The sequence below is a fragment of the Psammomys obesus genome, unplaced genomic scaffold (genome assembly GCF_907164565.1).
Source record: "Psammomys obesus unplaced genomic scaffold, mPsaObe1.curated_primary_1811, whole genome shotgun sequence".
In the NCBI taxonomy this organism is placed as follows: Eukaryota; Metazoa; Chordata; class Mammalia; order Rodentia; family Muridae; genus Psammomys; species Psammomys obesus.
In genome coordinates this window covers 7,918,466-7,946,210 of record NW_026585644.1, presented here as the reverse complement: position 1 = coordinate 7,946,210, position 27,745 = coordinate 7,918,466, and the positions used below count along the sequence as shown (strand labels likewise).

The window sequence follows — 27,745 nt, the reverse complement described above, 5'->3', positions numbered from 1 at the left end:
TTCTTTCTTTCTTTCTTTCTTTCTTTCTTTCTTTCTTTCTTTCTTTCCTGCTTTGGATAAGTCTGCAAAATAAACTTAGATTTTTAAGAATTTTTTATTAATTATTTATTATAATTTATTCACTTTGTATCATGGCTGTGGCCCTCTCCCTCATCTCCTCCCAGTTTCTCCCTCCCTTTCCCTTCTCCTCCTATGCCCCTCCCCTAGTCCACTGATAGGGGAGATCCTCCTCCACTTCTGTCTGACCCTAGCCTATCAGGTCTCATCAGGACTGGTTGCATTAGATTTTTTCAATGGTTTTCCCTTGGAGATGGAGAGATGGTTTAGTGGTTAAGAGCTGTATTCTGTTACTCTTGCAGAGGACTGCAGTGCACATCCTAACATTCATGTCTTGTTGTTCACGTCACCTGTAACTCAGTCTTCAGGGATCTAACATCCTCTTCTGGCCTCTGCAGGTGCGGGTACTCAAGTCCGTAAGCCCACACACACAAATGTGCACACAGCATTAAAAAACAAAACAACCACAACAAAAACTGTGACAAGTAAATTTTTATTATTCCCTTGAATAATAAGAAGATGCTCATATCTTTTTTCTCATAATTGTTCACTTTGTAGGTTGTGCCTGGATATGAGCTGCTTTCCTCCCTGACTTTAGGTTTATTTTATTGTATATGAAACTAGATTCATATCTTTATTCTATGAAATTATGAACCATTTTCTGGTTATTTTCTGCCACATTTCCTATCTGTATATATTTTCCTTCTCTCTCTCTCTCTCTCTCTCTACACACACACACACACACACACACACACACACACACACATATGCATGCTAGATCCTTTTATCCCATCTTCATGTCTAGTTTCTCTTTCATGTTTCTGTGTTTTTAGGTAATCTGTTTTCTATTTCATTCACTTTTGAACTGTGTCTAATCTCCTGGTTAGGAATCCATTTAATATTTTTCAGTTCTTTGGAGTTCTTTCTAGTCCTTTCTCAAATGTGATTAGTCTTCTTTCTGTTTTTGATTTTACATTTTCGTCCTTTAATATTTAAACCATTTATATGTTGCAGCTAATTGTACTTCTTGGTAGCTCTCCAACTTTTCCTTTCTGTTCACTTTTGCTCATGATTTGTTTCCTCCTTTGCTGTAGAGTTTGAGCTGTAGCAGATGTCAGAGAATGAGTCCTGCTTTGTTTTGGCAGGGCTTTATCGGGGAGAATCTTGTGGACATGGGATAAGGTGTGCTTTTGAAGCATGGATTTACGTTCTTTCTGCCAGCAATTCCAAGTGCATTACCAACTTTGAACAGCATCTCATTGATTCTTGGTTTGCGGTTTTGTAGATCCCGGGTAACATTAAATCAAACGATTCCTGCACATATGCCAAGCTGATCATTAGGGCTTTTCAGGAGCAGCTGGCCCTGATGCACTAGGTCTGACGCCAAGACAATCTTGCTTGATGTTTTCCTTGACTTAGGTGTTCTACCGTTTAAATGAGAGTGTGTCCTTTTGTCAGATCCTTGTCCTAACCAAGTGACACAGGTTCAGGATGTTAGTTACTACTCTTCGTTGTTTGTTAAAGTTAAATATCCTTATTAACCTAAAGCATTTTTATAATCTTATTTCCTTTGTTTCTAGCTGTTGTCTTTGTTACTCTGTGGAAATTTTGTCATGAGCTCAGTAATGTTTTTTAAAAAAGATTTTTTAAAAAAAATTCTGTTTCTATGCCAGTACCATGCAGTTTTTAGTATTGTTGCTCTATAGTACAGCTTGAAATCAGGGATGGAGATACCTCCTGAAGATCTTTTACTGTAGAGAATTGTTTTAGCAATTCTTGATTTGTTGTTGTTCCATATGAAGGTGAGAATTTTTCTTTCGAGGTCTGTAAAAAATTGAGTTAGTATTTTGATGGGAATTGCATTAAATGTGTAGATTGCTTTTGGTAAGATGGCCATTTTTACTATATTAATCCTGCCAAGCCATGAGCATGGGAGATCTTTCCATCTTCTGATATCTTCTTCTAATTCTTTCTTCAGAGACTGGAAATTTTTTTCATACAAGTCTTTGACTTGCTTGGTTAGGTTCACACCAAGGTACTTTATGTCCTTTGTGGCTATTGTGAAGGGTGTTGTTTCCCTAACCTAATTTCTTTCTCGGCCCTTTTGTCTTTTGTATACAGGAGGGCTACTGATTTTTTTTTAGTTAATTTTGTATCCAGCCACTTTGCTGAAGATGTTAATCAGCTGTAGGAGTTCCCTGGTAGAGTTTTTGGGGTCACTCAGGTGTGCTATCATATCATCTGCAAATAGTGATACTTTGGCTTCTTCCTTTCCAATATGTATCCCCTTGATCTCCTTTAATTACCTCCCACCTGAGGGGGAAGCAACATTACCAGGCCACAGAAGAAGACAAAGCAGCCACTCCTGATGAGACCTAATTCACTAGGATCAGAAGGAAGGAAAAGAAGACCTCCCCTATCAGTGGATTTGGGGAGGGGCATGCATGCAGAGGGTGGAGGAAGGGAGGGATTGGGGCAGGAGGAGGGAGGAGACCACAGGGAGGATACAAAGTGAATAAAGTGTAATTAATAAAGAATAAAAAAAGTAAATTGATTTTAAAAATAACTAACTAAATAAAAGGGTTTAAAAAATTCTGACTTGCATTTATTTGTTTTTTAATTGCAACAGGTTAAAAAAAATTCTTGTCCACTGCCATTTTGACAAAAATAAAATTCTCCATCTCTTCTAAGCATGAAATAGTCATATACTTCTACACTTGCATTAAGATAAATAGCAACAAGGATTTCTTTCCAGGGAAATGTTAGTGAGTGAAAGTATGTAGGGATAATAAAAAACGTTTAAGGTTCATCGAGACTTGTTTGTACAGGAACAGCCAGGCTACTGCATATAGGAGAACTGGCAATGGCCAGCTACTGTGTGCTCCAAGAACTGAAATCATAACATGAATTGTAAAGGATGCAGTATCTGCCAAACAGTTTCCAAAGGACTTTCCTTAGAAGAAGGCATATGGAAATCTGCTTGTGTTTCTTTGTTTCCTTAGGTGAAAAGCTTGATGTATCTATGCTTACTTATGTTTTTATAATTTATAATATAAAGCTTATATAATTATATATATTACCATTTTCTAATCAACTTATAGAAATAAGCTATATTTGCTGTCTTTACTTCCATATCCCCAAGGCATAGCAATATGGTTTGTTCTAGAACTGCTCTTTCTAATGTCTTGGGGCTTCCTCTTTTAGAAACGCAATGTATTTTCAGTATGCTCTACAATAAAGGATATCACTGGTCTTTGTTCCAAGCTCTTGGAAGACCCTACGTACTTGGAATTTTTAACTAGCAGGCTTTTTGTTGTTGTTGTTGATATTTCTGATTGTGGGATCACACCTGAGATGATATGATTTGGGATGGGAGCTGGTCACCAGAAGGTCTCTGATGCAATTAGAGGGTTAACACTTTGAGCTGGCCCATCATCACAGAGGGAAAAGGAGCAGAGATTAAATTGAATCACGGAGAAACAACTGAATGGGTCATTCTTATGTCAGGAAACTGCTGTGACTCTGTAGACTCTGAAGCTCAGAACAGCTGCGTGATTATTGTGACACACTGGGGTACTGAGAGTCGTGTGCGCTGAATCTTGGGAACTTTGGATTCCAGGTGCTCTCACATCATCCTCCATGTGGCTCTTTACTTGGGAGCTGGTCTGACTATTATCCTGTGTGATCAACTGGGATTGTACGTGTGACACTTTCTTGAGGTTGTGTGTTGTTTTCTCAGACCTGGGTAAGGGTACTGGGAGCATTCTCTCTTGTGGCTGAGAATCCCACTTGGGACTGTTGTGTGAAGTAGGGGCATCTTGTCAGATATTACTCATTTAATCTGTGGTGTCCATGCTAACAAGGTGGCTATTATGAGAATTAAGGCATAGTATGGCAGTTGGAGCTGAAATAATAACGTTTTTACACCTGGCATTGTTAGCCAGCTCTTCCTTCTTGAGCATCCTTTTTGGTATCCATGAGTCTATTTTCTGTAATTGCTTTCCTCTAACCATTTGTGTGTGCATCTCAAACCGTATTCTCATATTTTATGTGGTTTCTTTATTTTATTTTATATTTATAATCAACAATCTACTGATCTCTGAAAAATCTAAATTATGCCCATTTTATAGTTTTCTTCATAAATCTTAAAGTAAAATCCCCAATTTTGTGGTCTTATCCTGATTTCTTTTTGTTTGTTATTGGATGCTCCATTAAATGTATAAAGGCAGAGGTATATGTTAAAAACTTGGTTCTGCATCCTGGAATATGTATCTTCATAGCAATAGAACATTGACTAATCTCTCTCCCACCTCCTCTTTCTCCTCTCCTCTGGACCAGGATATCTCACTCTGTTCTCTCCATTGCTTAGCACTGGCTGGTTGTTTTTTTATTAGCAATACAATAGTCAATAGAACATGGACTAATGTTCTATTGCTATGAAGAGACACCATGACAGTACAATTCTTATAAAGAAAGACATTTAATTTAGGCTGGCTTTCAGTTTCAGAGATCTAATTCATTGTTTTCATGGAAAGAAGCATGGCAGTGTGTGGGCAGATGTGGTGCTGGAGATGTAGGTGGGAGTTCCAGATCCCCAGAGAGTGAGACTTGAGTATTTGAAACCTCAAGGCCCACACCCAGAGACACACTTCCTCCAACAAGGCCACACCTAATCCTACTAGGCCACACTTCCTGATAGTGCCACTCCCTATGATACTCTGGGGCCATTTTCTTTGAAACCACTCCAACACTAAACTGTTCTGTCCTTGGAAGGTCAAGGAGTAGAGGCTTGCACTTTGGTGGGGGGAAGGGTAGATGAGATTCCTGTTGCTGGACTGGAATTGTGGGGTAGAAGGCAATTATTTCTCCGGGCCTCTCTAGAGAAGGCCTCTGAGGTATTCCTAGGTGCCCCACAGTTGACCATCAGAATGACATGAGGCAGCTAGATATAAGCTGTTACCCCTTGACATCTGACTGGTGATGGGAAGTATGAAACGGCTCTGAGCTTGCCTCAGGGTGTTCTGCTCTCTTGATTTACTGTGTTTGTACTCATTTAAATAGGTGTCATCCAGCCCTTAGTGGACTGATACAAGACAACCAGTGTCAGGACCTTGGTCTTTACTGTTGCTGTTTGCCACAGCTTGAGCCACAGCAGGAATCTTCACCTATTTTCTCAGCAAACCATGTACAGATCCTCATAAGCACTATATTGATGATTATTAATATTTATATTGATTAATCTTTTAGTTAAACAGCAGTTATTCCTAAACCAGCTGTATACCCAAAGCACCACACAGAGATCAGGATTTTTTTTAACGAACCTCGAGCATAATGCTGGCCAATCCATCCTAAACCTCCAAGTCCACATAGCTTCCTCCCTTTCAGATTTCCTGGATTATACTTGCTTTTTAGTCATATCTTAGATACAGTTCATTTCTCCTGATGTTTCCAGGTCCTCTCAGATCTCTCCTCCCACCTCCTGTTTCTCCTCTCCTCTGGACCAGGATATCTCACTCTATTCTCTCCATTGCTCAGCATTGGCTGGTTGTTTTTATTAGCAATGCAAGAACAAATGGTAGCATGTTTACACAAACTTGAGATAGGTGATGCCTGGATTAAAACCAGATAGGGGGTAGAGAAATCCGCATTTGAATGACCAAGGGTAAATTCTATATGTTCCACAAGAACGTTATACCAACAGCACTACTGAAAGGTACAGTATGATTTGAACACCGAAGAAGATTCCTTCCTCAGCCCTTTATATTTGGGCCTTCCCCTAATCCTTAGGGATTGAAACATGTAATTCAGGGTCACTAATGTGGCAGTCACGAGGAGTTGGGGAGAACATGATAATTCTAAGTATCATAATATATGTTTATCTTTATTCTTCAACAACATTACATAATACTAAGTATTACAATATGTATTTTTCCTTATTCTTCCACAAAATTGACCAATTTTGTTATTCTTTAGCAACTGTTTTTACTGTATAACAAAATGACTAACTTTTTAACAAAAAACTTTTTCTGAAACTAATGAGTGATTGCTTCTAATGAGAGTCTAGATATTTTGTTTGTTGATTATGTTAAATAAACAAACTTAAGTAGTTTTAAATTGTTATAAAATACTTCATACAAAGTTTTACATAGAAATCATTTCATGGGTAGGAAGAATATTTTACAATTCTAGATTTTTAACTAATTTCTAGTTTAAAAATGAGTCACTTATATTGTTTCTTTGGAGACAGTGACATATATGTAACTGGAAACATTGGTAAGAGTGTATCTATATAATGTTTGTCTTATGCAATATGGCTATATTTAGCAGTGGCAATCCTCTTAGGCTGTGTTTGTGTTCAGTAGGGAAAATATAAGTCAGCATTCAGTTTTATAACTCCAAGTCATGTATTCTGGGCATGTATTTTGGAGCAGAGATGGAAAATCACTTGGCAGACGTTTTATTCTGCATTTGAAAATTTGGCTTTTAAGTGGAATTAACTGTGATTAATTACCTGTGTTTGATTGTCATCAGTGTGCTAGAGAGGGGCCTTATTTGGGTGAAGGTGACATAATGATCTGGGTGGCTGGGTTCCACACTGTCATCAGGGAACAACTTTTGTATTGATTTAACACCAGAGGTAATGAAGGTATTCTCCTGCAAAGCAGTGAGTTTTAAAACTGAACTACTAAATGGGAACAGTTGATCTGTGTTTGATCATGCTGGAGAAACTTACTGCTCCAAAAGCTTTTGTTCAGCTCAATTTTAAACCACGCTTCTATGTCCTTCCTATGATTGCTTTCAAATAGGGTTGGAAGAAATATGATAATGATAGACGATTCTGTCTTGTGATTCAAGTGAAATAACGTTCATTAACACACAAATTCACTATTTAGGAATATTAGAATTAAGGTGAATATTTGCTTTCCAGGAGTTAAAGGTTAACCAATGGCATAGAGTTCCTCTAATGACTTTTGTGGTACAACTAGTTTAGTGGTGTTTTATGTAGTAGCAATACACACACACACACACACACACACACACACGCACACACACCACCCCTCACCCCCCACACACTCAGGGTGGATTTTCTCTGATTTCTCAAACCTTTCTGGAAACACACCTCATAAACATACATAGAGGTTTGTTTTCATGGTGATTCTAAATTCTATCAGGTTGACAATGAAGGTGAATCATCACAAGGTTCTTTTCCTGTTTTAGAATTTTCTGCCCTGTTTTTGATCTTGGTATTGTTGTTTGTAAGGCTTTTCTGTTTCAACTTGATTTTCATACATTTGCAGAAGAATATCTCATTCAGTTTCTTCACTGGAGATTTTCCTCCATTTTCTTCCTCAAAAAGTTATTCTTTTCTTCATCCTCATTCTTACTACCAGCAGTAAAACTGACTTTTTCTGTGGGATATCGCAGCCACTTGGAGGGGCAGGCAGTTTTCTGGATGTACTGTGATACCCTCTTCCTTTAGTTTTCTGACTCTCACCCTCTGCAGCTTCTAAGAATTAACTTAGAGCCACTCTCAGCCTGAAGAGCACACTGCTGTAATTCCAGAGATAAACAGCTGGTGATGCAAATACTTTTACAGTTGCTGGTGTTACATTATTTGACAGTTCTGAGCCTCAGAGGGCTTGTGTCCACCAAGAAGTATTTCTGCTGCACATAGTACAGTGTCTGATTAACTATAATGCATATGCTGTTTCTTTTTCAACTTGTCATAAGCTGGGGCCATTTCAGAAAAGGGAATCTCCGGTGAGAAAGTGCCTATGTTTAGTTGGCCTCCATCAGAAATTAGATATTCACCTTTCACTTTAATTGTTTAGGCATGTCTATTGGGCTTTTCTTGATTAATGAGAGATGTAGGAGGGCCCAGACAGCTACGGGCAGTGCCATATTCCGGCCGGTAATCCTAAAGTATGTATATGTGTACACATATATATATATATACACACATATATGTATGTGAGTATACGTAAATATGTATATATATATGTAAGTATATGTATGTACGTAAATGTGCATGGGCTCGCACACACATGCACATTACCAACAACAATGAAAGCCAAAGAGGCCATGAATTGAAAGAGGTGGGATATCAAGGAGGGGTTATAGAGGAAAGGGGAGGGGGATGATGCAATTATATTATAACCTATTAAAAATCATTAAAAAAGTCAAGGTGAGCTATCCATGGATAGCGAGCCGGTGAGCAGGACTCCTCCATGGCTCCTGTTTCAGTTCTCGTCACCAGGTTGTTGCCTTGAGCTCCTGCTCTGATTTTTCTTGATGGAGTGTAAACTGTAAGATGAAATAGACCCTTATTTAGATGGTATGTCAATGATAGGGCTTGATGTAGAAATCTATGGAACGAGTGCAGATAGAGAAGTCTTGAGTTTCAGGTCTGTGATATTTTTAGTTGAGAAAATAAGAATATATATTTTATATCAGAACAATCAACAGGGTGCATTTTGTAAATAGTTCATGAAAAGTAAGCAGACACCCTTATGTAGAATAATTATAATAATTCAGTATTGATTCATTTAATTATTAAGGCAACAGTTATTCTTTAACCCACTATTATATAAATAAGAGACACAAAAACCTATTAGATTTCTGATAACCTTAATGCAGATATTAATTCTCTAAGCTATCTTTTCTACTTCCCAGCCAAAACCCCCATAAACACTTGTGCATATTTTGTTTTTGGGCTCCTTCTCTCCATCATGGCAGTCCTCAGAAAGCTCCTCCAGGCCAAGTGCTTCTAGTTCACACTACCCCATCGAGACCTGTTTCTGCTCCTTCTCTTGTTCTTCCCGGTCAACCCCAAGCCTTCGCACCTTGGCTCCGTCCACCTCTCTTCTGCCCAATCCAGGCCAAAAGCAACTTTATTAGCCAAACATGGATAATTTGGGAGGCAAAGTTTATACAACATCAGTTTGGATACTTGAGAATTTGCTTGTAAAACAATAAGGATCTTGTGGGGGCAAGGAATTAACATTTGAATATATAGTAATATCAGATCAGCCCCAGCACTCTTAGACTAAATATTGTGTATTGTATTTAGCAATGTGTGAATTATTGGTGACACTGGTATATGTTCTTCAGTTGAGAAAGTAAAACCCAAATTGACATGAATTCTGGAAAGCTTTGGAGGAAACAGAAGTTGGAATCTGCTGCACTGTAGTAATTCAGATTTACTTTAAACTTGTATGTTAGGTGGTTCTTCCCACATCACTGACAATCACTAAAAACAAACATTTAAAGGAGACACTTTTGTTTTGGCTCATGGGTTAGAGGCATCAGTCTATGTCATGTGGGTCTTGTCTCCCCAGCCTTTCCAGGCTTCCTGGGAGAACAGCTCTTTCTAATAGAAAATAATCTTATTTAAAGAGTAAATAAACAGATATGTATAATAGGCCTAGATAACAGGTACCAATTAAGAAAGCATTCAAACTCATACTAACTCCCACTTCTTTCATATGATTCCCTGCACTCTGCCCAAGGTTTGGTTATGAGTCTCAGCATCTGCTTTGATGCACTGCTAGGTAGAGTCTTTCAGAGGCCCTCTGCAGTAGGCTTCTGTCCTATTACTTGTTTTCTCCTACTTCCCCTGTCCATTCCATTTGTCTTTCTAAGTGAGGATTGATCATCTTACCCCGGGTCCTCTTTCTTGTTTATCTTCTTTAGGTGCACATATTTTAGTATGTTTACCTTATCTTATAAGTTTATGTAAGTGAGTATATACTGTGTGTGTCTTTCTGCTCCTGGGATACCTCACTCAGGATGATCTTTTTTCAAACTCAACAAGCAATATCTAATTCCAATATTCATGAGTGACTTCCTAAATTATACACTAGCTTAACTTATAAGGTATCAGATCAAATACTACTAAAATTAGTTATAAGCAGCAAGTCTCCATGTTTGAGTATATTTCAGATCAAATACCCACTGAAAACTAAACCAGCTGTATACTAAATACCCACTAAAACTAAACCAGCGGTAATTTAATAACATACTTCTATTTAATTTATTGTTAGCACAATACAAGAATACACAGGGGAAGATTAAAAGAAGTGAAAGGAAATTGGCAACCAAGAACCTACCCACCAAAGATTCGCCTCTGGGATCAATAGCACGAGAAGAGGCACAACGTTCTCAGAGACACATGCTAAATGGCCTAGGTACCCTGACCTCGTCAATGCCGTCTAGACATTGGATTCTCGATTGGAAACTTGTATGAGTGGCGACATGAGGAGACAGAACAAGAGTCTCAGGAGTGACACATGTCCTTCAAGGGTGTGACCTCATGCGACCCAGTTCCTACAAATAAGTTCCATCTCCTAATGGTCCATTCAGATTAGAATTCACCAATAGATTAATGTTGGAGCCCTCAAGATTAAGCTATTTCTCAAGACTCCACTTACAGTGGTGTTGCATTGAGGACCAAAACTTCAACATGAGTGTTGGGGAGTATTTCATATTCAAACCACAACTAGATACTAGCTTGAGGTGAACTTATGAACCAGAGTGGGTGGCAGTTGATAGAGCATGCCTGCACACTTATAGTGCTACTTAATGAAGGACTGAAAACTGAGGCAATGTAGAAAGATGACTGTTGGTGTGTGCTCGAGGGACACGTAACAGCGTGTAAAGGGAAGCGGTGACCCTTAGGAGCTGGAACTTTTTGTGTGTTTTTTCAAGATTATGTTTTAAACTTTGACTAAATTAACTCCTATAAAAATACCTACCGAGTGGAATTTTCATAATTCCATTTTTGTGCTTGACACTTCTCATGTGACTTTGTGTGTTGAACTTTTACCCAGCATCTTTTCAGGAATTACTTGTCCCAACCACTCTTTAATGAATCCACGAAGGACCTCTATAAGCAAGATGGTGTCATCTGCCTTAGAAGGATATAATTTTTGATCACTTTGATTACATTTTCTTAAGAGATTCTCTCAGTTAATCTCCATTATTTTATCTAATAATGAAAGTATGGCAGCAAGTTTCTTTATCTTATTTTCTGATCATAAAAAGAAAATTTAGTCTTTACTGTTATGTATGATCTTAGCTATAGGATTTTCAAGACGCTTTTTAGTGGATCAAGCCGCCTTCTGTTTCTAATTTGTACGCTTTTGTCAAGAAGGGAACGTTGCATTTCCTGGTGTCTCCTCTGTCTACTGTGGTGTCCATGTGCTTCAGCCCTTGTTCTATTATTATGGTGTTTTGGATTTTGGTATGCTGAATCAATCTGGTGGTCCTGGAATAAATTCCCCTTGGTCATGGTGTATAATACTTTTTATATGCTCTGAATACTTATAAGCAAAGTCAGCCTTCCATGTCCTCAGGTTCTGAATTATAGATTCAAGCAACTGTGGAGGAAATACTTGGGAAAAAACTGCATCTGCAGTGAACATGTAGAGACTTTCATCTTGTCAGCCTCCAATAATATATTGTAACAACCACTTACATTCTATTTACTTTGTATGTAGTGTAAGTAATCTAGAAATGATTTAAAATATCTGAGAGGCTATGGATAGTTATATGTAAATCCCATGGCACTTACATAAGGAAGTTGACTGTGCTCATGTACTTCTGGAGTCAATCCCCTGAGGGTGCAGAGGGAGGATTGCATTTAGGGATTTGTGCATATATGTTCATGAGGATATTGCTGTGTTTACCTTCCCTGTGGTGGTTTTGCTTTGTGTGGGTATTGAGGTAACACTGGGTGCTGCGTGGTAAATGAAGAAGGGTCCCTTCCTCTTCCCTCACTTGCTCTTTACTTGTTGGAAAACTTTTGAGGAATTTGTATTTGTATTTTTCTTAAAATCTTTACATAATCTTTACAAAGAAGCCATGCAGGTCTTGACTTTGCTCATTGTAGAGAATTTAAGCTGTTAACTCCATTTTTTTTTTCTTTTGGTGACAGGCCATTTCCAGCTTTCCATGCTTAAATTCATTTTGATAGACTGTATACATAGGTAATCAAGTCACAATGCTTCCTATCATAAACATCATTTATCCAGAACCTGTAGTTTTTATAACTTATGCTTAAAAATTGTTCAAGAGGAACAAAGACACACATTGATAAACAATACTTAAGCCAAGTCGTTCAAGTATTTTTGTATTGTCTATGTTTTTTTCTTAACATATCTTCAAGTTTATTACTGATCTTGATTCATTGGTTTCTTTTTTAGTAGTATATTTTTCAATTTCTACATATTTCTGAAATTTCTACCTTTCTTCTCCAATTTCTAAACTAAAGAGAGATCATTCTTAGTATGATTTGAGTCCTTTAAAATGTAGTGAGTCTTTTTCCCCCCACATATTATTATTATTATTGTTATTATTTTTAGCCATAGCAGGTTCAGTGTATAAAAAAGCCCGAAAATTTTATTCTTTCAAGAAATGTCCCAGTATTCTATTTTGCTTGCATTTCTTTTTTTTAAAACATTTTAAATTTTTATTAATTACAGTTTATTCTCTTTGTATCCCACCTGTAGCTCCCTCTCTGTTCCCCTTCCTCCCTCTTCTCCACCAATGCCCCTCCTCCAGTCCACCAATAGGGGAGGTCCTCCTCCCCTTCCTTCTGATCCTAGTCTCTCAGATCTCATCAGGACTGGCAGCATTGTCTTCCTCTGTGGCCTGGTAAGGCTGCCCCCCCCCCACCTGAGTGGGAGGTGATCAAGAAGCAGGCCAATCAGTTTATGTCAGAGACAGTCCCTGTTCTCATTATTAGGGAGCCCACTTGGACACTGAACTTCCATGGGCTACATCTGTGCAGGGGTTCTAGGTTATCTCCATGAATGGTCCTTGGTTGGACTATCAGTCTCAGAAAAGACTCCTGTGCCCAGATTTTTTTGGTTCTGTTGCTCTCCTTGTGGAGCTCCTGTCCTCTCCAGGTCTTTCTATCTCCTCCTCCTTTCCTAAGATTCCCTGCACTCTGCCCAAATTTTGGCTATAAGTCTTGGCATCTGCTTTGATACCCTGCAGGGTGCAGTCTTTCAGAGGCCCTCTGTCCTGCTCCTTGTTTTCTCCTTCTTCTGATGTCCATCCTGTTTATCTTTCTGAATGAGGATTGTGCATCATATCCATAGTCGTCCTTCTTGATTAGCTTCTTTAGGTGTACAGATTTTAGTATGTTTATCCTATATTATATGTCTAATATCCACTTATGAGTGAGTATATACCCTGTGTGTCTTTCTGCGTCTGGGATACCTCACTCAGGATAATCTTTTTAGGTCCCACCATTTGCCTGCAAATTTCATGATTTCCTTGTTGAATAGTATTCCATTGTGTAAATGTACCACAATTTCTGTATCCATTCCTCAACTGAGGAGTATCTGGGTTGTTTCCAGTTTCTAGCTGTTCCAACAGATTATTTTTATTAATTATTTGGGAAATTAATATAATGCACCCTGATCACTCTTGATTCCCATTTCCCCCAGGTACACCCTACCCCTTCTCTTCTTCCCCCAAATACCCATACAAAAACAAAACCCCTCCTGTTTCAATTTGTGTTGTCCATACAGTCATGGGAGCATGGTCAAACTCCCAGTGCCAGCCCCTTAAAGAAGACTGAATTATTCTCCACCCCCACCTTTGCCAGAAGTCATTGACTATGAACAGCTATAATTTAAATTTTTAAAATTTGATCATTTTATAGCCAGATGCCAGTCTTTTCCCTCATCTCCTCTCAGTTCCATTCTCACATCTCCCCCACATCCTTCTTCTCATAGAAGGTGAGACCTCACTACAGGTAAGTGTTCACACTGCCCTAGCAGGCTGCTAAGGGTACTATACTAGTCTGACTATGGATGGTCTGCTGGAGAATTTTCTATGCCACTTAAGAATCTATATTTTGCTATTGCTGATTGGCACATTCAACAAGACTATGTGGCTTAAAACATTTTTCAAGTCTTTCATTTCCATGTTGATACACTTAATTGATGTGACTTTATTGAATATGTCTGTCTTAGTTAGGCTTAATGGAGCACCATGACCAGAAAGCAAGTTAGGGAAGAAAGGATTATTTGGCTTATACTTCCATTTTGATGTTCATCATCAAAAGATGTGAAGACAGGAACTCAAACAGGGCAGGAACCTAGAGGCAGGAGCTCATGTAGAGGGCATTACTGGCTTGCTCCCCCATGGTTTGTCAGCCTGCTCTGTTATAAAACTCAGGACTACCCAGAACCTCCATCCTAGGGATGGCACCCCACAATGAGTTGGTCCCTCCCCCATCAATCACTAGTTACAGCTGGATCTTATAGAGGCTTCAATTGGAGTCCCCTCCTTTCAGATAACTCTAGCTTGTGTCAAATTTACAGAAGACTCAACAACATAGTATTACTGTTGCCAACTAGCTCTCAGGTTTGATTTCTCAATTCTAGAAGGTTTTCTTTATGGGGATTTGTGGACTTGGTAGCTAAATATGTTTAAATGTTATATTTTCCTGATGGGCTTACACAAATACATGACTCTTTGCATGCTAATTATGCATACTTACAAACAATGTGTAGCTTGATTTTTAAAATGTGATTTGACAGGTTTTGGTTTTTGATTACTTTATTAATCCATTCATATTTAGTGCATTAGATAGTTGGATTTATATGAACCAATTTTTGTAACCCACCTGGCAGGAATGAAGATATTTTAAAGAGACACTTGTGTCCCTCCGTTTCATTACAAGACTATGGAAACAATGGACTCTAAGAAATTGGAAGCTTTCTAGGAATTTTGCAACAGGTAAAGGAAATGCTGAGGCCCTGGAGAGAGCCAAAGGAGGAACTTGCTTCTTAGAAAAAGACTTATACCTTGTTGGATGTCCTTTCCAGAGAGACAGAAGCTGAGGCATTGGTGGTGGATAGATCCATAGATACTGCTTTGTTTTGCTGTTTAAACCTTATCCTCATGTTAGGACTGGGAGACAGACTTGACACTTTCTTAATTTCTGATTGATGTTGGAGTGCCCAGCCCATTGTGGGTGGTGCCATCCCTGGGCTGGTGGTCCTGGGTTCTATAAGAAAGCAGGTTGAGCAAGCCATGGGGAGCAAGCCAGTAAGTAGCACCCCTCCGTTGCCTCTGCATCAGTTCTTGCCTCCAGGTACCTGCCATGTTTATGTTCTGACTTTTCTTCTGTGATGAAAAGTGATTTGGAGATGTAAGCTAAATAAATTCTTTCTTTCCCAAATTGCTTTGGTCATGTGGTACAGCCATATCTAATGGAATAGTGAAAATCATAAAGCCAGTACAGCTGCTTGACAAAGATGCAGCAAAGCTGAGCCTAGTGGTGGAATCGCTGTGGTGCAGTCTCCCACTCTTTTGTCTTGATCGCTATGTGTCACATGCTTGAGGGTCTTTTATTGTTTGTACAACTTGGGGATATTAGATTGATAGAAATTTTCTTATGAATCATTTATGCCTTCTCCCAGAAGAATTGCTTCTAAGCTTTCCCAGGGATGTCCTGACTATACTACTCCTCCCCCTTCCAGGAAGATACCCTTATCCGGTCCTACCTGAAGGACTTCCTTACACCCTGGAGGTTGTGACTCAAATAATTAGTCCAGAGACCGCCTTCTGAGGCTCTGACTCAAAGATACTCTTGGCACATCTGTCCCTGTACTTACTCAGAAACAAAATAATCAAAACAAAGTAAACTTAGAAAGGTACACAATATTCGGTAGGCTAGAGATTTGGCAGCAGATCAAATTAAAAGTATCTTCCTACTACAGATGGACAATGAATGGTGTGGGTACGTGAGAAAAGAATAAAGTATTAAGACTCTCTTTCTTAGAAAAGGTGAGCTCATACAGGGCCACTGTGGTGTCATATGACCAAGGAAAAAAAGAATATGAAGATTAGATAAATAAATAAATTCCACAAATAAATAAAATATAAATGCTGTGTTATGGCAGAAATTAAATAATAACTGCAGCAGCTTTGGCCTGAAGACTTTTCTTGGGCCTAATGACAATTAGCACTCTGACTATTAAAAGTTGATAATATACTTCTTGGGACATGACAGTCTTCCCAGGCTGTCTTGGAGATTTTCTTTCTCTTTAGTGTCTGAAACCATAAGAACTACTGCCTAAGAACAGACTGTCATGCTTTGGCAAAATATGACCTTGAAATTGCAATGCTGTTAAAAGTTAGGTTGTGGGATTAATGAAGGGAAAATATTGTAAAAGTTAATTCTGTTCTGTAATACTTTATCAATAATGGCTACATTTATGACCAAGTGGAAGTTAAAACAACATGTCTGGCAACAAAAATGTTATGATCTATGTTTTGGAACACACATGTATCCCTGCCTACTAAATTCTGCATAGATAAAGAGAACCCAGACTGCCAGTCAGTTAGAATGTAAATCTCCTCTGAATCCCTGTGCCTGACTCATTCCTCCCTCCCTGCTCTTGCATCTACCCTTCTTCAGGCCCTGACCTCACCCTAGGCTAGACCCTGGCAGTCATGGTGTTTCATGTTTGCAATAGTAAACCTACCAGGACTGTGTTATGTTCTTAGCCTGATATAGATGGCCTACAGTATACATGTTAGCAAAAGTCAAATACTTATGACTCATTCTGTTTAGCTGAAGAGGCATTGTTGAAAGAGTGCTATTCCATACCCTAAATTGTTGCATTATCATGTAAAATGTTGCTTTTTTAGACTATGCCATTTTACAAGTAGCTTTTGACTCTATCTTGCAAATGGAAGATGCCTCTATATCTGACTTGGTCCATGAATGGCCAGTACCACCATTCATGCAGCATAGACTGATAACTTGTTACTGAGAGCAGAAAGGATCCTATTCACAAATGTTTTGGGTCACTTTGGACGCATGAACTTAATGATATATTCAGGAAAAGACATTCGTGAGAATTTAGTCGATACCCCAGAGAGAGGAGAGCTTGCAGCTCCCTCATCTGGGCGCCATAACGAGAGGGAAACATAGCCCTGTCCTGGTAAAAAAGTCAGTTGATCTGTTATTTGACTACCAAGTGTGTACACCAAGGGACAAACAGGCAGAGGAGCTGACTGCCTCAGGCTCTTTGGTTTGGTTGCTCTCTAGTTTTGATCTGGCCCCACTCAAGTTGTTGCCTGCCTCTCCTCTGTTTGTCTGTCACACTTGCTGCGTATTTGTCTTCTCGGCTTGTCTGCACCCAGTTCTCGCCTTTCACCTCTGCTGCTAGACTGTGTAGCTCAACTATGACCCTCCTGTTTGACTCTATTTCAGCAACCCCAGTGCCTTTCCAAATCAGCTCACCTCCACAGACTCTTCTCTGTGTTAGTTTTCCAGCTTTGTTGAAACTGCTTGCCCTTTCAACTCCTTACAGTTGTTTTATGAAATACATAAATGCCTACATTTATGTACGTGTATTTGCCTCATGATGTGTGATGACAGTTAGTATTAGCCACTAATACTAATTAATAGTGGATAAAAAGAACCCGTTTTTGCCCATCAAATAAAGCAGGAGTGTCTTGCAAATTAGACATTGTGGGAAGGCACAGACATGTCCATGTATGTTTCTGAGCTAGTGTTCTTAAAACAGAAATGTTCTTACATGACTCTATCCTTCTTTCCTCCTGTGTATTATTATTATTGTTATGCATAGATCCTCTCTGTGTTACAAACTAAAACCAATTGATAGAATTATTAACTCTTTATTCCCTTCTAGAACCTGGAAGGAGAGAAGTGAACACGGGTACATGGTTTATATTTCTTGTTAGGCATTTTTGCTTTCTGGGCCGCCATATTCATGTTGCCATACATTTTCTTATTTCTGGACACTTTATCTCTGTTCATTTTTTTAAATTACAGTTCAAGGGGTGGATTATGTGTCTATTATTTAGTTCAGCTCATTTTTTAACCAGTTAGTAAAAAAGGGAGAAAAACAACCATTTTTCCTGGTGTTTTAAATTTGCTGGTATCTTTTTTTTTTAATTTTATTTTTCTTTGTTAATTACACTTTACTCACTATGTATCCCCCCCCCCCCCGTGGTTCCCTCCCTCCTCCTGTCACAATCCCTCCCTTCCTCCACCCTCTGCTTGCATGCCCCTCCCCAAGTCCACTGATAGGGGAGGACTTCTTTTCCTTCCTTCTGATCCTGGTCAATTAGGTCTCATCAGGAGTGGCTGCATTGTCTTCTTCTGTGGCCTGGTAATGCTGCTTCCCCCTCAGGGGGAGGTAATTAAAGAGCAGGCCAATCAGTTCATGTCAGAGACAGTCCCTGTTCCTATCACATTGGAACCCACTTGGAGACTAAACTGCCATGGGCTACATCTGTGCAGGGGTCTTAGGTTATCTCCATGCATAGTCCTTGGTTGGAATAGCAGTCTCAGGAACGAACCCTGTGCTCAGATTTTTTCGTTCTGTTGCTCTCCTTATGGAGTTCCTGTCCTCTCCAGATCTTACTATTTCCCACTTCTTTCCTAAGATTCCCTTCACTCTGCCCAAAGGTTGCCCATAAGTCTCAGCATATGCATTGGTAGTCTGCATGGCAGAGCCTTTCACAGGTCCTCTGTGTCAGGCTCCTGACTTGTTCCCTCTTTTCTCCTTCTGATATCCATCCTCTTTGCTTTTCTGGATAGGAATTGAGCATTTTAATTTGCTGGTATCTTAATGATGAGCTTTTCCTGCATTAGAATTGCTGTTGGAGTTTATTTTGCTTAGATTGAAGAACACTGTGTAGTCTGTAGAGTTAACTGGCTAGTAAAGCATTGCTTTCTTTTTTTGTTGTGTTTTTATTTTCTCTTTTGAGATGTTGCTTCTGTTGTAACAGACTGGATTACTGTTTTCTTTCAGTGTGACAACCATCCTCCTGTCTTTTGGCTCTTACGATTTCTGATGGGGAATAACTGTTGAGCTTTTGTAGAGAGGTGTGTTAGCTTTTGTGGCTTTCAATCCTAGAATTCCTATTGGATAAAGAAAGTGTCTGGATACCTTGCTTCACTTTAGACATGGTTCCCTTCATTCTCTGAACACAGTACCCAGAGGTACTTTGAAACCTACCTGTGATAGCTTACCTGGGGACAGTTTCATAGCTTTTCTAGTCCCTTCATGTTCCGGTCATACTGTCATCTTTGGATGCAATGCTCTATTAAAAATGAAATGTTTTTGAAAATATATTTCTACTTACAGATACTGACTGGTTCCAACCATCCACCTTTCCAAGAAATAGTGTTTGTTTGTGACTTGGCTGATGCACTCTACTGGAGTCTTTTGCATAGAGAGCTTCTGACATCACTTTGTCAGAGGCCAGAATGTTGGGCATGTGTAGATGTCGCATAGAGGTGACAGGGGTTTGGCATAGTTGCCTCTGACTGCGTTGATCTCTCCTCACACTGTGGATTGGTATCACTTCTAGCTGTTCAGCTCTATTTTTAACAGGGCCAGTGGCATGCTTATTCTGCAATCTGACCCAATTAAACATTGGCCTTTCTGCAAGGGTAGGTTTAAGACCAATGTTTGAAGTTTGTTTTGATCCTAGTGGGTGGGAGTTTTGCTAGCTATGCTTCCTGTGTCTTCTGGTAAATAGCCAGCCTTAAGTTTTGCTTTTTTTGGTCTTGTGTAGATTTCAATATCCTGTTAATTGCTCATTATTATACTCTCCTTTTTTAAAAGATGTACTTAGTCTGAAATTTTTCTTTTCTTCTCTTTCTTTCTTTCTTTCTTTCTTTCTTTCTTTCTTTCTTTCTTTCTTTCTTTCTTTCTTTCTTTCTTTCTTTCTTTCTTTCATCTTAGACCCATTCTCTCCTACTATGACAGATTTTTATTGCTCTAGAGTTGTGGGTGAGCATGGTGTCCTTTTTCTTTTGTAGTGATCCCCATTTCATTGTCAAGGTCCTTATGGAGAGCCTTGAAGACTTGGGCTGTCTTCCTGTCTCTCTTTCGCTGGCGTAGAAACTTGGCTCTGGCTGTGAGCAGGAGCACATCTGGGCCACATTTGCATGGTTTCAGTGTCTGTACAAGGTGCTGAGGGAACCATGGCCTCCCTGCTTTTCCTAATATGAGCTTGAACTAAGGACCCTGTGATTTATTTGTATTATTTTTGGTCCCTTCCTCATTTCCTCCCTGTAAGCTCTGTGTACTGGTCCTGGCTCCTCCCCTCTCCCCTCAAGCTCTGTGTACTGGTCCTGGCTCCTCCCTCCCCCCCCCAAGCTCTGTGTACTGGTCCTGGCTCCTCCCCTCTCCCCTGAAGCTCTGTGTACTGGTCCTGGCTCCTCCCCTCCCCCCTGAAGCTCTGTGTATCTCTTGAGGAGCTGCTGTTACTCTGAGGTGAGAACGGAGAAGCAGGTCACTACTGAAGTGCTACACACACTTTTATTTTTTTTCCCAACCAAGACTCACATTTTCTTAAATAAGTTTTTATCTGCTGTACTCCCTTGGAACAGTTCTCAGAGGCTTTTAGTGGTTGCTTAAAAAATAGCTCCTATATGTTTCATTGGGGAAAGTCTATGACATTCCTTGCCCTCTTATTTGGACATTTCATATTATCTCTTAGGTCTTTTTCCTCTTCTTTTTTCTTTCCTTTATGACCTGGCATGGAATTCTAGTAGTGCCTTAGGTAGTTATAATGGAAATTTAATATTTTCCTTAAAAATTAGGATGTAAATGTTTCTTTCCCACTCCACCCTCCACCCCTCATTGTAGGTGTTGGGCAGTATGTCCCTTCACTCTTGGCTGTTTCATTTTGCGTTTGTGCCCAGGCTCCACATTTTGACTTGATGTGCTGGAAACAGTGATGCAGTTATAAACTGTCTCCTTGGCTCATATATTAGCTCTGTTTTCAGTCAGCTCCCTGGCCTCTGTCAACGAGCTCCTCAGAGCACACTTACTCTGTTTATCATTTATGAGCCACAATGCTCATGCAACAGTTGTGTAGAAGAAATGGCATGTTGGAGTAAAGGCACAAAGGTTTAGTTGACTGCCCACCACAGATGCTCACTTTGAGCATCTGTGGTGGGCAGTGTGGTGGGCATCTGTGGTGCTTCATCGAGATAATTATCTGGTAAGGACAGTCAAGGCCACATTACAAGCGAAAACCTGACGAAAGTAAAGTGCGGATGGCAGCCATGAAGGAGCCGTCCTTACCATGCAGTTTAGCTGCAGCTGTTAATAAGACAGAGCTCTCGCTGGAGAAATGGAAATGAGGGGATGCCTGGCGTGAGGAAGTGCCGCATGGACATTACATTTGAAAAGAACTGTTTGTGAAATGAATTAGAGCAAGACATAAATTCATTGTCATTTAGGTTGTTTAGTCTCAAAGTGGGGATCCTGGGGAGTTTGTTTCTTTAATGACCCAATGTGTAAATTAAATTTTCTGAAAGCACACTCATTTCTAAGCATTAATTTGAAACTCATTTCAATTGTTTCACAATAGTCTCTCCCTCCCATCTTCAGGGAAAACCCAATTGTCTTGTAACATTCCTTTATAGAATTTGACCTTAGTGACTTATGATGGAAACATTTTTTTTTAATTTCATTTATTTATGTGTGTGTGATGTGTGAGGGTGTATGTGTCACAGTATGTGTATGAAGGTCAGAGGACCACCTGTAGGAGTCTGTTGCCTCCTTCCTCCATTTGGGTCCCAGGGGTCAAACTCAGGTCATCTGGCTTGATAGTTATTCACTGAGCCAGCTAGCCTGCCTCGTGGAAATAAATTAAATATGCAGTGGAAACAGTATTCCCATCTTGTAGTACATGGAAGTGCCATTCTATGAAATTGATTTTTCAAACTTTACATAGGAATTGTAGATTGAGCAAGCATTTGTTTAAATGTGTTTTTGAGAATGTTGAAAGTATGAAGATCTATTTTTGGATTTCCTTCAAATGCTCTGCAGGAAAAGTAAATATGAATTCCTTTTTTTGTTTGTTTTGTAGGCAGCAGGAGCAATCCGACCTCTGGTATCCACGGTCATCAGTCCCTTCGCTGATGGTTGCTTAGACCACTCACTGGACCGTGCCAAATACAGGGCAAGCGAAATGCCACAGGCTTTTCTCTTTGATGTGATCTATGAAGCATATCAGCAGGTAAGAATATGGGCTTTCAAAAAGCTGCGGTTCTCAAAACTGTGTCCACATTTAAATTTCTAGAAAGACCGGTGAGGCTCAGCGTGTAGCTGAAGTCCACGCCTGTGTGTTATTGCAGAGGAGCAATAGGGGTGTTCTGTTGGCTGAGAACAGGCAGGCCGTGCGTCTGGAAGAATCCGTTTGTAAACTGCTTAAGCTCTGTCCTTCTTTTGATGGGTCACAGAAGGCACTTGCTGGAGCAATGAAAATGCAGGAATGTGTGTGTAATGCTTAGAAGTCCATTAGAGGCTCAGAGCCCAGGGCGTTTGTTGGGGCTGGTCTCATAGATGTCCTCTGGCTAGCGCTTACACAAATTCCACGTTCTCAGGAGGAATGCAGATGTTCAGTGTAAACACTGCTATGCATTCAGACAGCCCAGCCACAGAAAATCTACCGTGGCAGTACCCTCTCAAATGCTGGCTGCACATACCTTACAAAGAGCTCTTCTTGAGGACTCTAGATTTAGGCCCAAGATAGTAAAGTTTCTTTACCGATACCTACACAGCTTTAATAAATATTTAGCTTAACTATAAAAATATCACCCCTCAAACTGGTACTGGAGTGTCAGTATTTTTTTTTTTTTCTTTCATTTGGAAACCTTCTGTGCTTATATACTTCTATTGTCATTTGTTTACAGAGTTGAACACGTCATTATTGAGTGTCAGACAATTGATCTGTCGGAAACTTCTCAGTGAAACACAGTGGCGTAACTCACTGCTTGAATGGCATTGAGTAATCAGTAGATGTGTTGAGCAAGATCGGCAGTTAGGGTTCTAGGTAACAGAAACAAATGCATTTGTACTAAATGTCGTAGATACAGCTAGGTTAGAGAGTGGCAGTAGTTATTTACATACATATGTTGAGTTATCAATATTTGGCTCCAGTTACATTTAGAACAAGATTGATTAAGTAAAATTTCATTTTAATGAGAAGTTCAGCCAGTTTTCTTTTTCTTAAAATAGGTTGGAATGCAAGCCATTATTTTGAGAATTTTATTTTGATTATGCTCATTGTACTATTATGGATTTCCCTAAGTTAAGTTCACATATCCCATTTTATAGACTGGATATTACTGAGCTACATTCTGACATCGGCATATTTCTGAGGTTTGTGAAAGTATTTATTAATTTTAATATATACCTTTCTATGCTGTTTTAGTCTGAACATGAACCATCTACCCCAGGTTCATATGTTGACTACTTGGCCCCAGTCTGGTGGTGCTATTTTAGGAGGTGGTAGAAACTTTATAATGGAAGCTGGAAGAAGTAGGCTACTTTGACAGATAAATCTTATCCTGTTCTCTTTTATTTTACTTTTTGATTTCTTACACAGGATTCTCATAGCCTAGTCTGACCTCAAACTATGTATCCAAGGCTGACCTTGGACTCCTGTGCTGGTATAAGCACGAACCACCATGCCTGCTCTGGTCTCGTTCTGTATTCATTTCTCTGCTTCCATTCTGATATGGTGGCTCTTGTCTTTGATATTGGACTGTAACCTCTGAAATAATGAACAACATAAATCCTTCTTTTCTTAAGTTGTTCCTGTCAGGTATTTTGTTGTAGCAATGAAAAGCCCAAGATATATAATATATTTTTGGCAACTGGGATAATTTAGAGAGTGTAGAATGAAGCACTTTAATATTTCAAATGGATTTGAAGGTAAAATTGGGATAATTTCCCCAGAAGATGTATATAACATCAAAGATATGGAAGAGTCATTAGTCCACAGATTTGTTTTTAGAAACTAGGATATAGTTATCTTTTTTTTGAGAGGGAAGTGAAGGTTTTAGGGGATTAGAATTAGAATTTACTGTTGACATTGGCAAGCATGAGATTCCTTCCAGGCATCTGATTATGAGTGCTAAGAAAGTGTAAAGAAGAGTGAAGATTGCTTTTGCTAAAAAACAACAACAAAACAACAAACAAACAAACCCCACCGAATCTTCACTTCCTCCGTGGAGTGCCTGGTGGGTTAATTAATAGCAGGATGAAGTTGAAAGCTTTCCTTCATCTTGTATCTCCCTCTTTTTTTTGCTTTAAATCTTGGAATCAGATACTGACTCAACTGTACATGTTAATGTTAGTCATTTAAGAATGTGCATAGAAATCTTCCCTTTCAGGGCTGAAGACTTCAAAATAGAACAACTAAGGAGTTTTCATTGGATTCTCACTTCCAGCCTTTAAAACCTTCTTTTCCAGAATCCTTGAGTGACATCTAGAAGTCTTCAGTCATTTCCCCAAGCTTTTCAGGGGCAAGAGAGCCTTTCAGGCACATTATGCCACATTGAGGAGCAATCCCAGAATCAGATTATTTCCTCTAAGGAGAAGCAGGATGGGAACCAAATTGCCACTTGTTTCAGGACCACAGTTTTGTAGTCAAGCATTCACTTTGCTGACCAAAATCCTACCTGCATACACCCACCCAGCCAAACTTTATTCCCTCCAGTGCAGGGCCTGGCTATCCCCAGTGAGAGACTTGGACATGGAGTAGCATCTATCTATCATCATCTTGTCATCTATCTATCTATCTATCTATCTATCTATCTATCTATCTATCTATCTATCTATCTTACTTTCTATCTATCCATCTGCACACATATATGCGTATAAGAATTTCTTTCCTTTTTTTTTTTTCACCATTACTTTTCCCTTTTCTTCTAGATAAAATTTACTGGGACTCCCAAAACTTGAGTCCATCATGGATTTGGATTTTAGAAACAGGGAAAGACTATAGTGCAGATGTTTAGATAGAAACATAAACAGTTGCCTTCATGTTCACATTTAATGCTTTGGACTTGATCAAGTTCATCAAGTGAATGAATGTAGAAAGAGTAGAAGAGAACAAAAGGCTTACCCAAGGTTTTGAAGCCGAGGAAGAGTTGTTTCATATGGCTGTTTCTAAAACATTACCAGAAATTCCATGAATTAAAACATTAGTTTTATTCTGTTAGAGTTCTAGAGATGTGAAATCTGAATTAAGGTGTTGACAGAGTAGTGCCACTTTGGGGGGACCTCGAGAGGACTTGCCTCCTGTGCTTCCCTTGTCCTCCATGCTGCTTACACTCCTTGCCTCCTGGCCCTTCCCTTGCACTTTTATTGTCACATGCTCTGGGGCCCAATCTGGGCTTCTGTTCCTTAGATGATCCTTGTGGTTGCCAGCACTCTCTTGGGTAATTCAAAATGATTTCCCTGCCTTATGATTGTCAATTTAATCACACCACCATAGCCCTTTGACATCTGTTAATAGATTTTAGGGCATGAACATCATCGTATAGGGAAACATTGTACAACAGACATACAGGGGATGAGGGAAAAGATAATTGGTCATGTAGCCAAGCAGGTCATATCCCAGAAAGCCCAGTGAAGGCAACACTCCTAGTGATTGAACCATTGTGCTGAGGGATGGATGGGGATTTATGGGAAACAGTGCCTATGAATTGTAGCAAAGTGCTGAGGTCACTAGTGGTTGAAGGTGGTGGTATACATGAAAACCTGGTTTGAATTCATTTCAGACAGAAGAGAGGAATAGTTTGGGGAAGAACTTTGGCATATTTAAGCAGAAGATGAACTAGGTAGGTACTAGGAGTTTCAGTTCAAGAGAGATGACTTAACAGCTCATTGATGGGAGGCAGTGTTGGAGTGAGGGCTGGAGCCCTGTAGCAGGGGTGTCAGGTAGAGCCGACCTTGGCTGGGATGTGGATGGCACAGGGCATGAAAAAATGCAGAGTAGGTGAATACAGGTGCAAGGTTTGAACTGTTCTCCTAGTTCTGTGTTCTCTTCTGCTCTAGGGAGCAGGTCTTCTATCCAGGGAGGAGTGTGAACACCATAGGAAGGCTTTTTGGGTAGCAAATAGTGGTGTTTTATTCTTTCCTTTTCCTCACCTTCTTTTAGTGCTGGAGATCAAACCCATGAACGTGCACATGTCAAGCAAGCGTGCGGTCAACTTTTCATTCGTATATTAGGCCTAAAACATATATAAAGCTTTTCTGATGAAAAAAAAATAACAGATGTGTTTTGGGGTTATTTATAGCAAACTGTAATAAAAACCTTTGATTGAAAAATCTACAAAGCTTTTGAGTGGTTCAGTCATTTATGTGGCCTTGAGATACGGACTTACATTGACCTTTTTTTCAGGATAGAACTTCTCATTGTGCAACTTATGTGAAAAATGCATACTGAAATTCACCATTTTCCAAAAATCGAGTAAAAATCTGCTCATTGTAGCCAAGGCTGTTTGAAGTTGAGTTATGAAGCATGCCCCTGGATGTTGTAGGGGACCTTGCTGGATGGTGTAGGTGACTCTGCAGGGTACACAGGCTGTGTCTCCTCCCTGCAGCCTGCTGTTCTTAGCTCCATTGCTGCTTCCCGCCTATCTCATGTGTGCTTTGACCATGCTCAACTCCTTTTAGCTCCTTTGCATATGATCCCTGCTTCTGTCTGGGATTGCATTCCAATTTTATGTCTCTCTTCCAAGCAGATACTTAAGATCATAATATAAATATTTAATTTGTTTTTTTTTTGGTCCTGGGCTCTTCTGTATGATTAGATATTCATTGGTTTTCTTTTGTTTCTTTCTTTTAAGATCATCTGGAAAACAAGACTACCCTTTGGGAATTTTTAGTGATATAGTAAGAAGTTGCTATAGGAACAGATTCCTAAAGAAAATAGCGAGACTTAAAGAACAGCAAACAAATCTTACAGTAGCATCAAGTAAAACCCCAAGAGTGGTCCCTGAGATTTCTACTAACTGTTAAAATATGCTATTCTATCCTTGCAGTCTAAAGGCAAATAATAGACTATTACACAGAAACCCTTTCCAATTGCACAAGTCTGTTTCTTGAGAAAGTTGGTGTGGTGGTCACAGATCATATCTCAGGCTTCATTGTTGGGAAACTCCACCTCATTGCTTTCATACATATTTCCAAGTGTGTGAGCTTTGGAATAGCTGATATGTTAACTAAGGTTTTGAGAATGCACATGCATAAAAGATATAGCAAGATTCATGAGTGACAAAAGTATTCTAAGGGATGTTAGATCTGGTACGCAGGTGCTGATTTAATAGGAAACCACTTAAAAATATGGGATTTTATGAAAACTGTTCTGCTTTTGTCCTTTGAGCATAGTGATTAATGGTAGTTTATTTATTTATGTAGTCTTATTTCTTGTACCACCTTCTTTCATCTTGGATTTTCAATAAGCACAAAATAGGACAGTACTGAATGTGTAGTGGGGCTTGGAATAGAGTTTGAGTTTTTTTGTATTTTCAGTCTTGGAAAAAGGAGTCTAAGAACAAGCCTAATGATATAACCTGGGGCCTACAGATGAGTGAAAAAGAAAGAGGAGGAATAAGCTGTTTCTCAGCATGGATAGCAGGCAAAGAACAAGCAATGAAAAGGTTTGTGTGTGTTTGTGTATGTATGTGTGTGTGTATGCAGAATGTGCAAGTGATACGACAGGAAGTAAGAGGAAAAATTAAGGTGAAATGGATAGGGATCAAAAACATGAAGCATTCTGAGTCAGAAAGATGAAGATTTTCATGCTGATGTATCTACAGATGGTTATTTCATTTTGACTAAAGTGTCAATTGCCAACTATGTTAGTAGCA

General features: G+C 39.4%; 1 protein-coding gene across 3 annotated transcripts in view; it reads left to right on the top strand.

Moving 5' to 3' along the window:
- The window catches only part of Crppa (CDP-L-ribitol pyrophosphorylase A), a 279,755-nt gene that overhangs the window by 15,864 nt on the left and 236,146 nt on the right, over positions 1–27,745 (top strand). For all 3 annotated transcript variants that reach the window (XM_055624296.1, XM_055624283.1, XM_055624290.1), the window contains exon 3: positions 21,949–22,098. In XM_055624296.1, the coding sequence (XP_055480271.1) occupies positions 21,949–22,098 (150 nt within the window). The remainder of the gene's footprint in view (positions 1–21,948; positions 22,099–27,745) is intronic.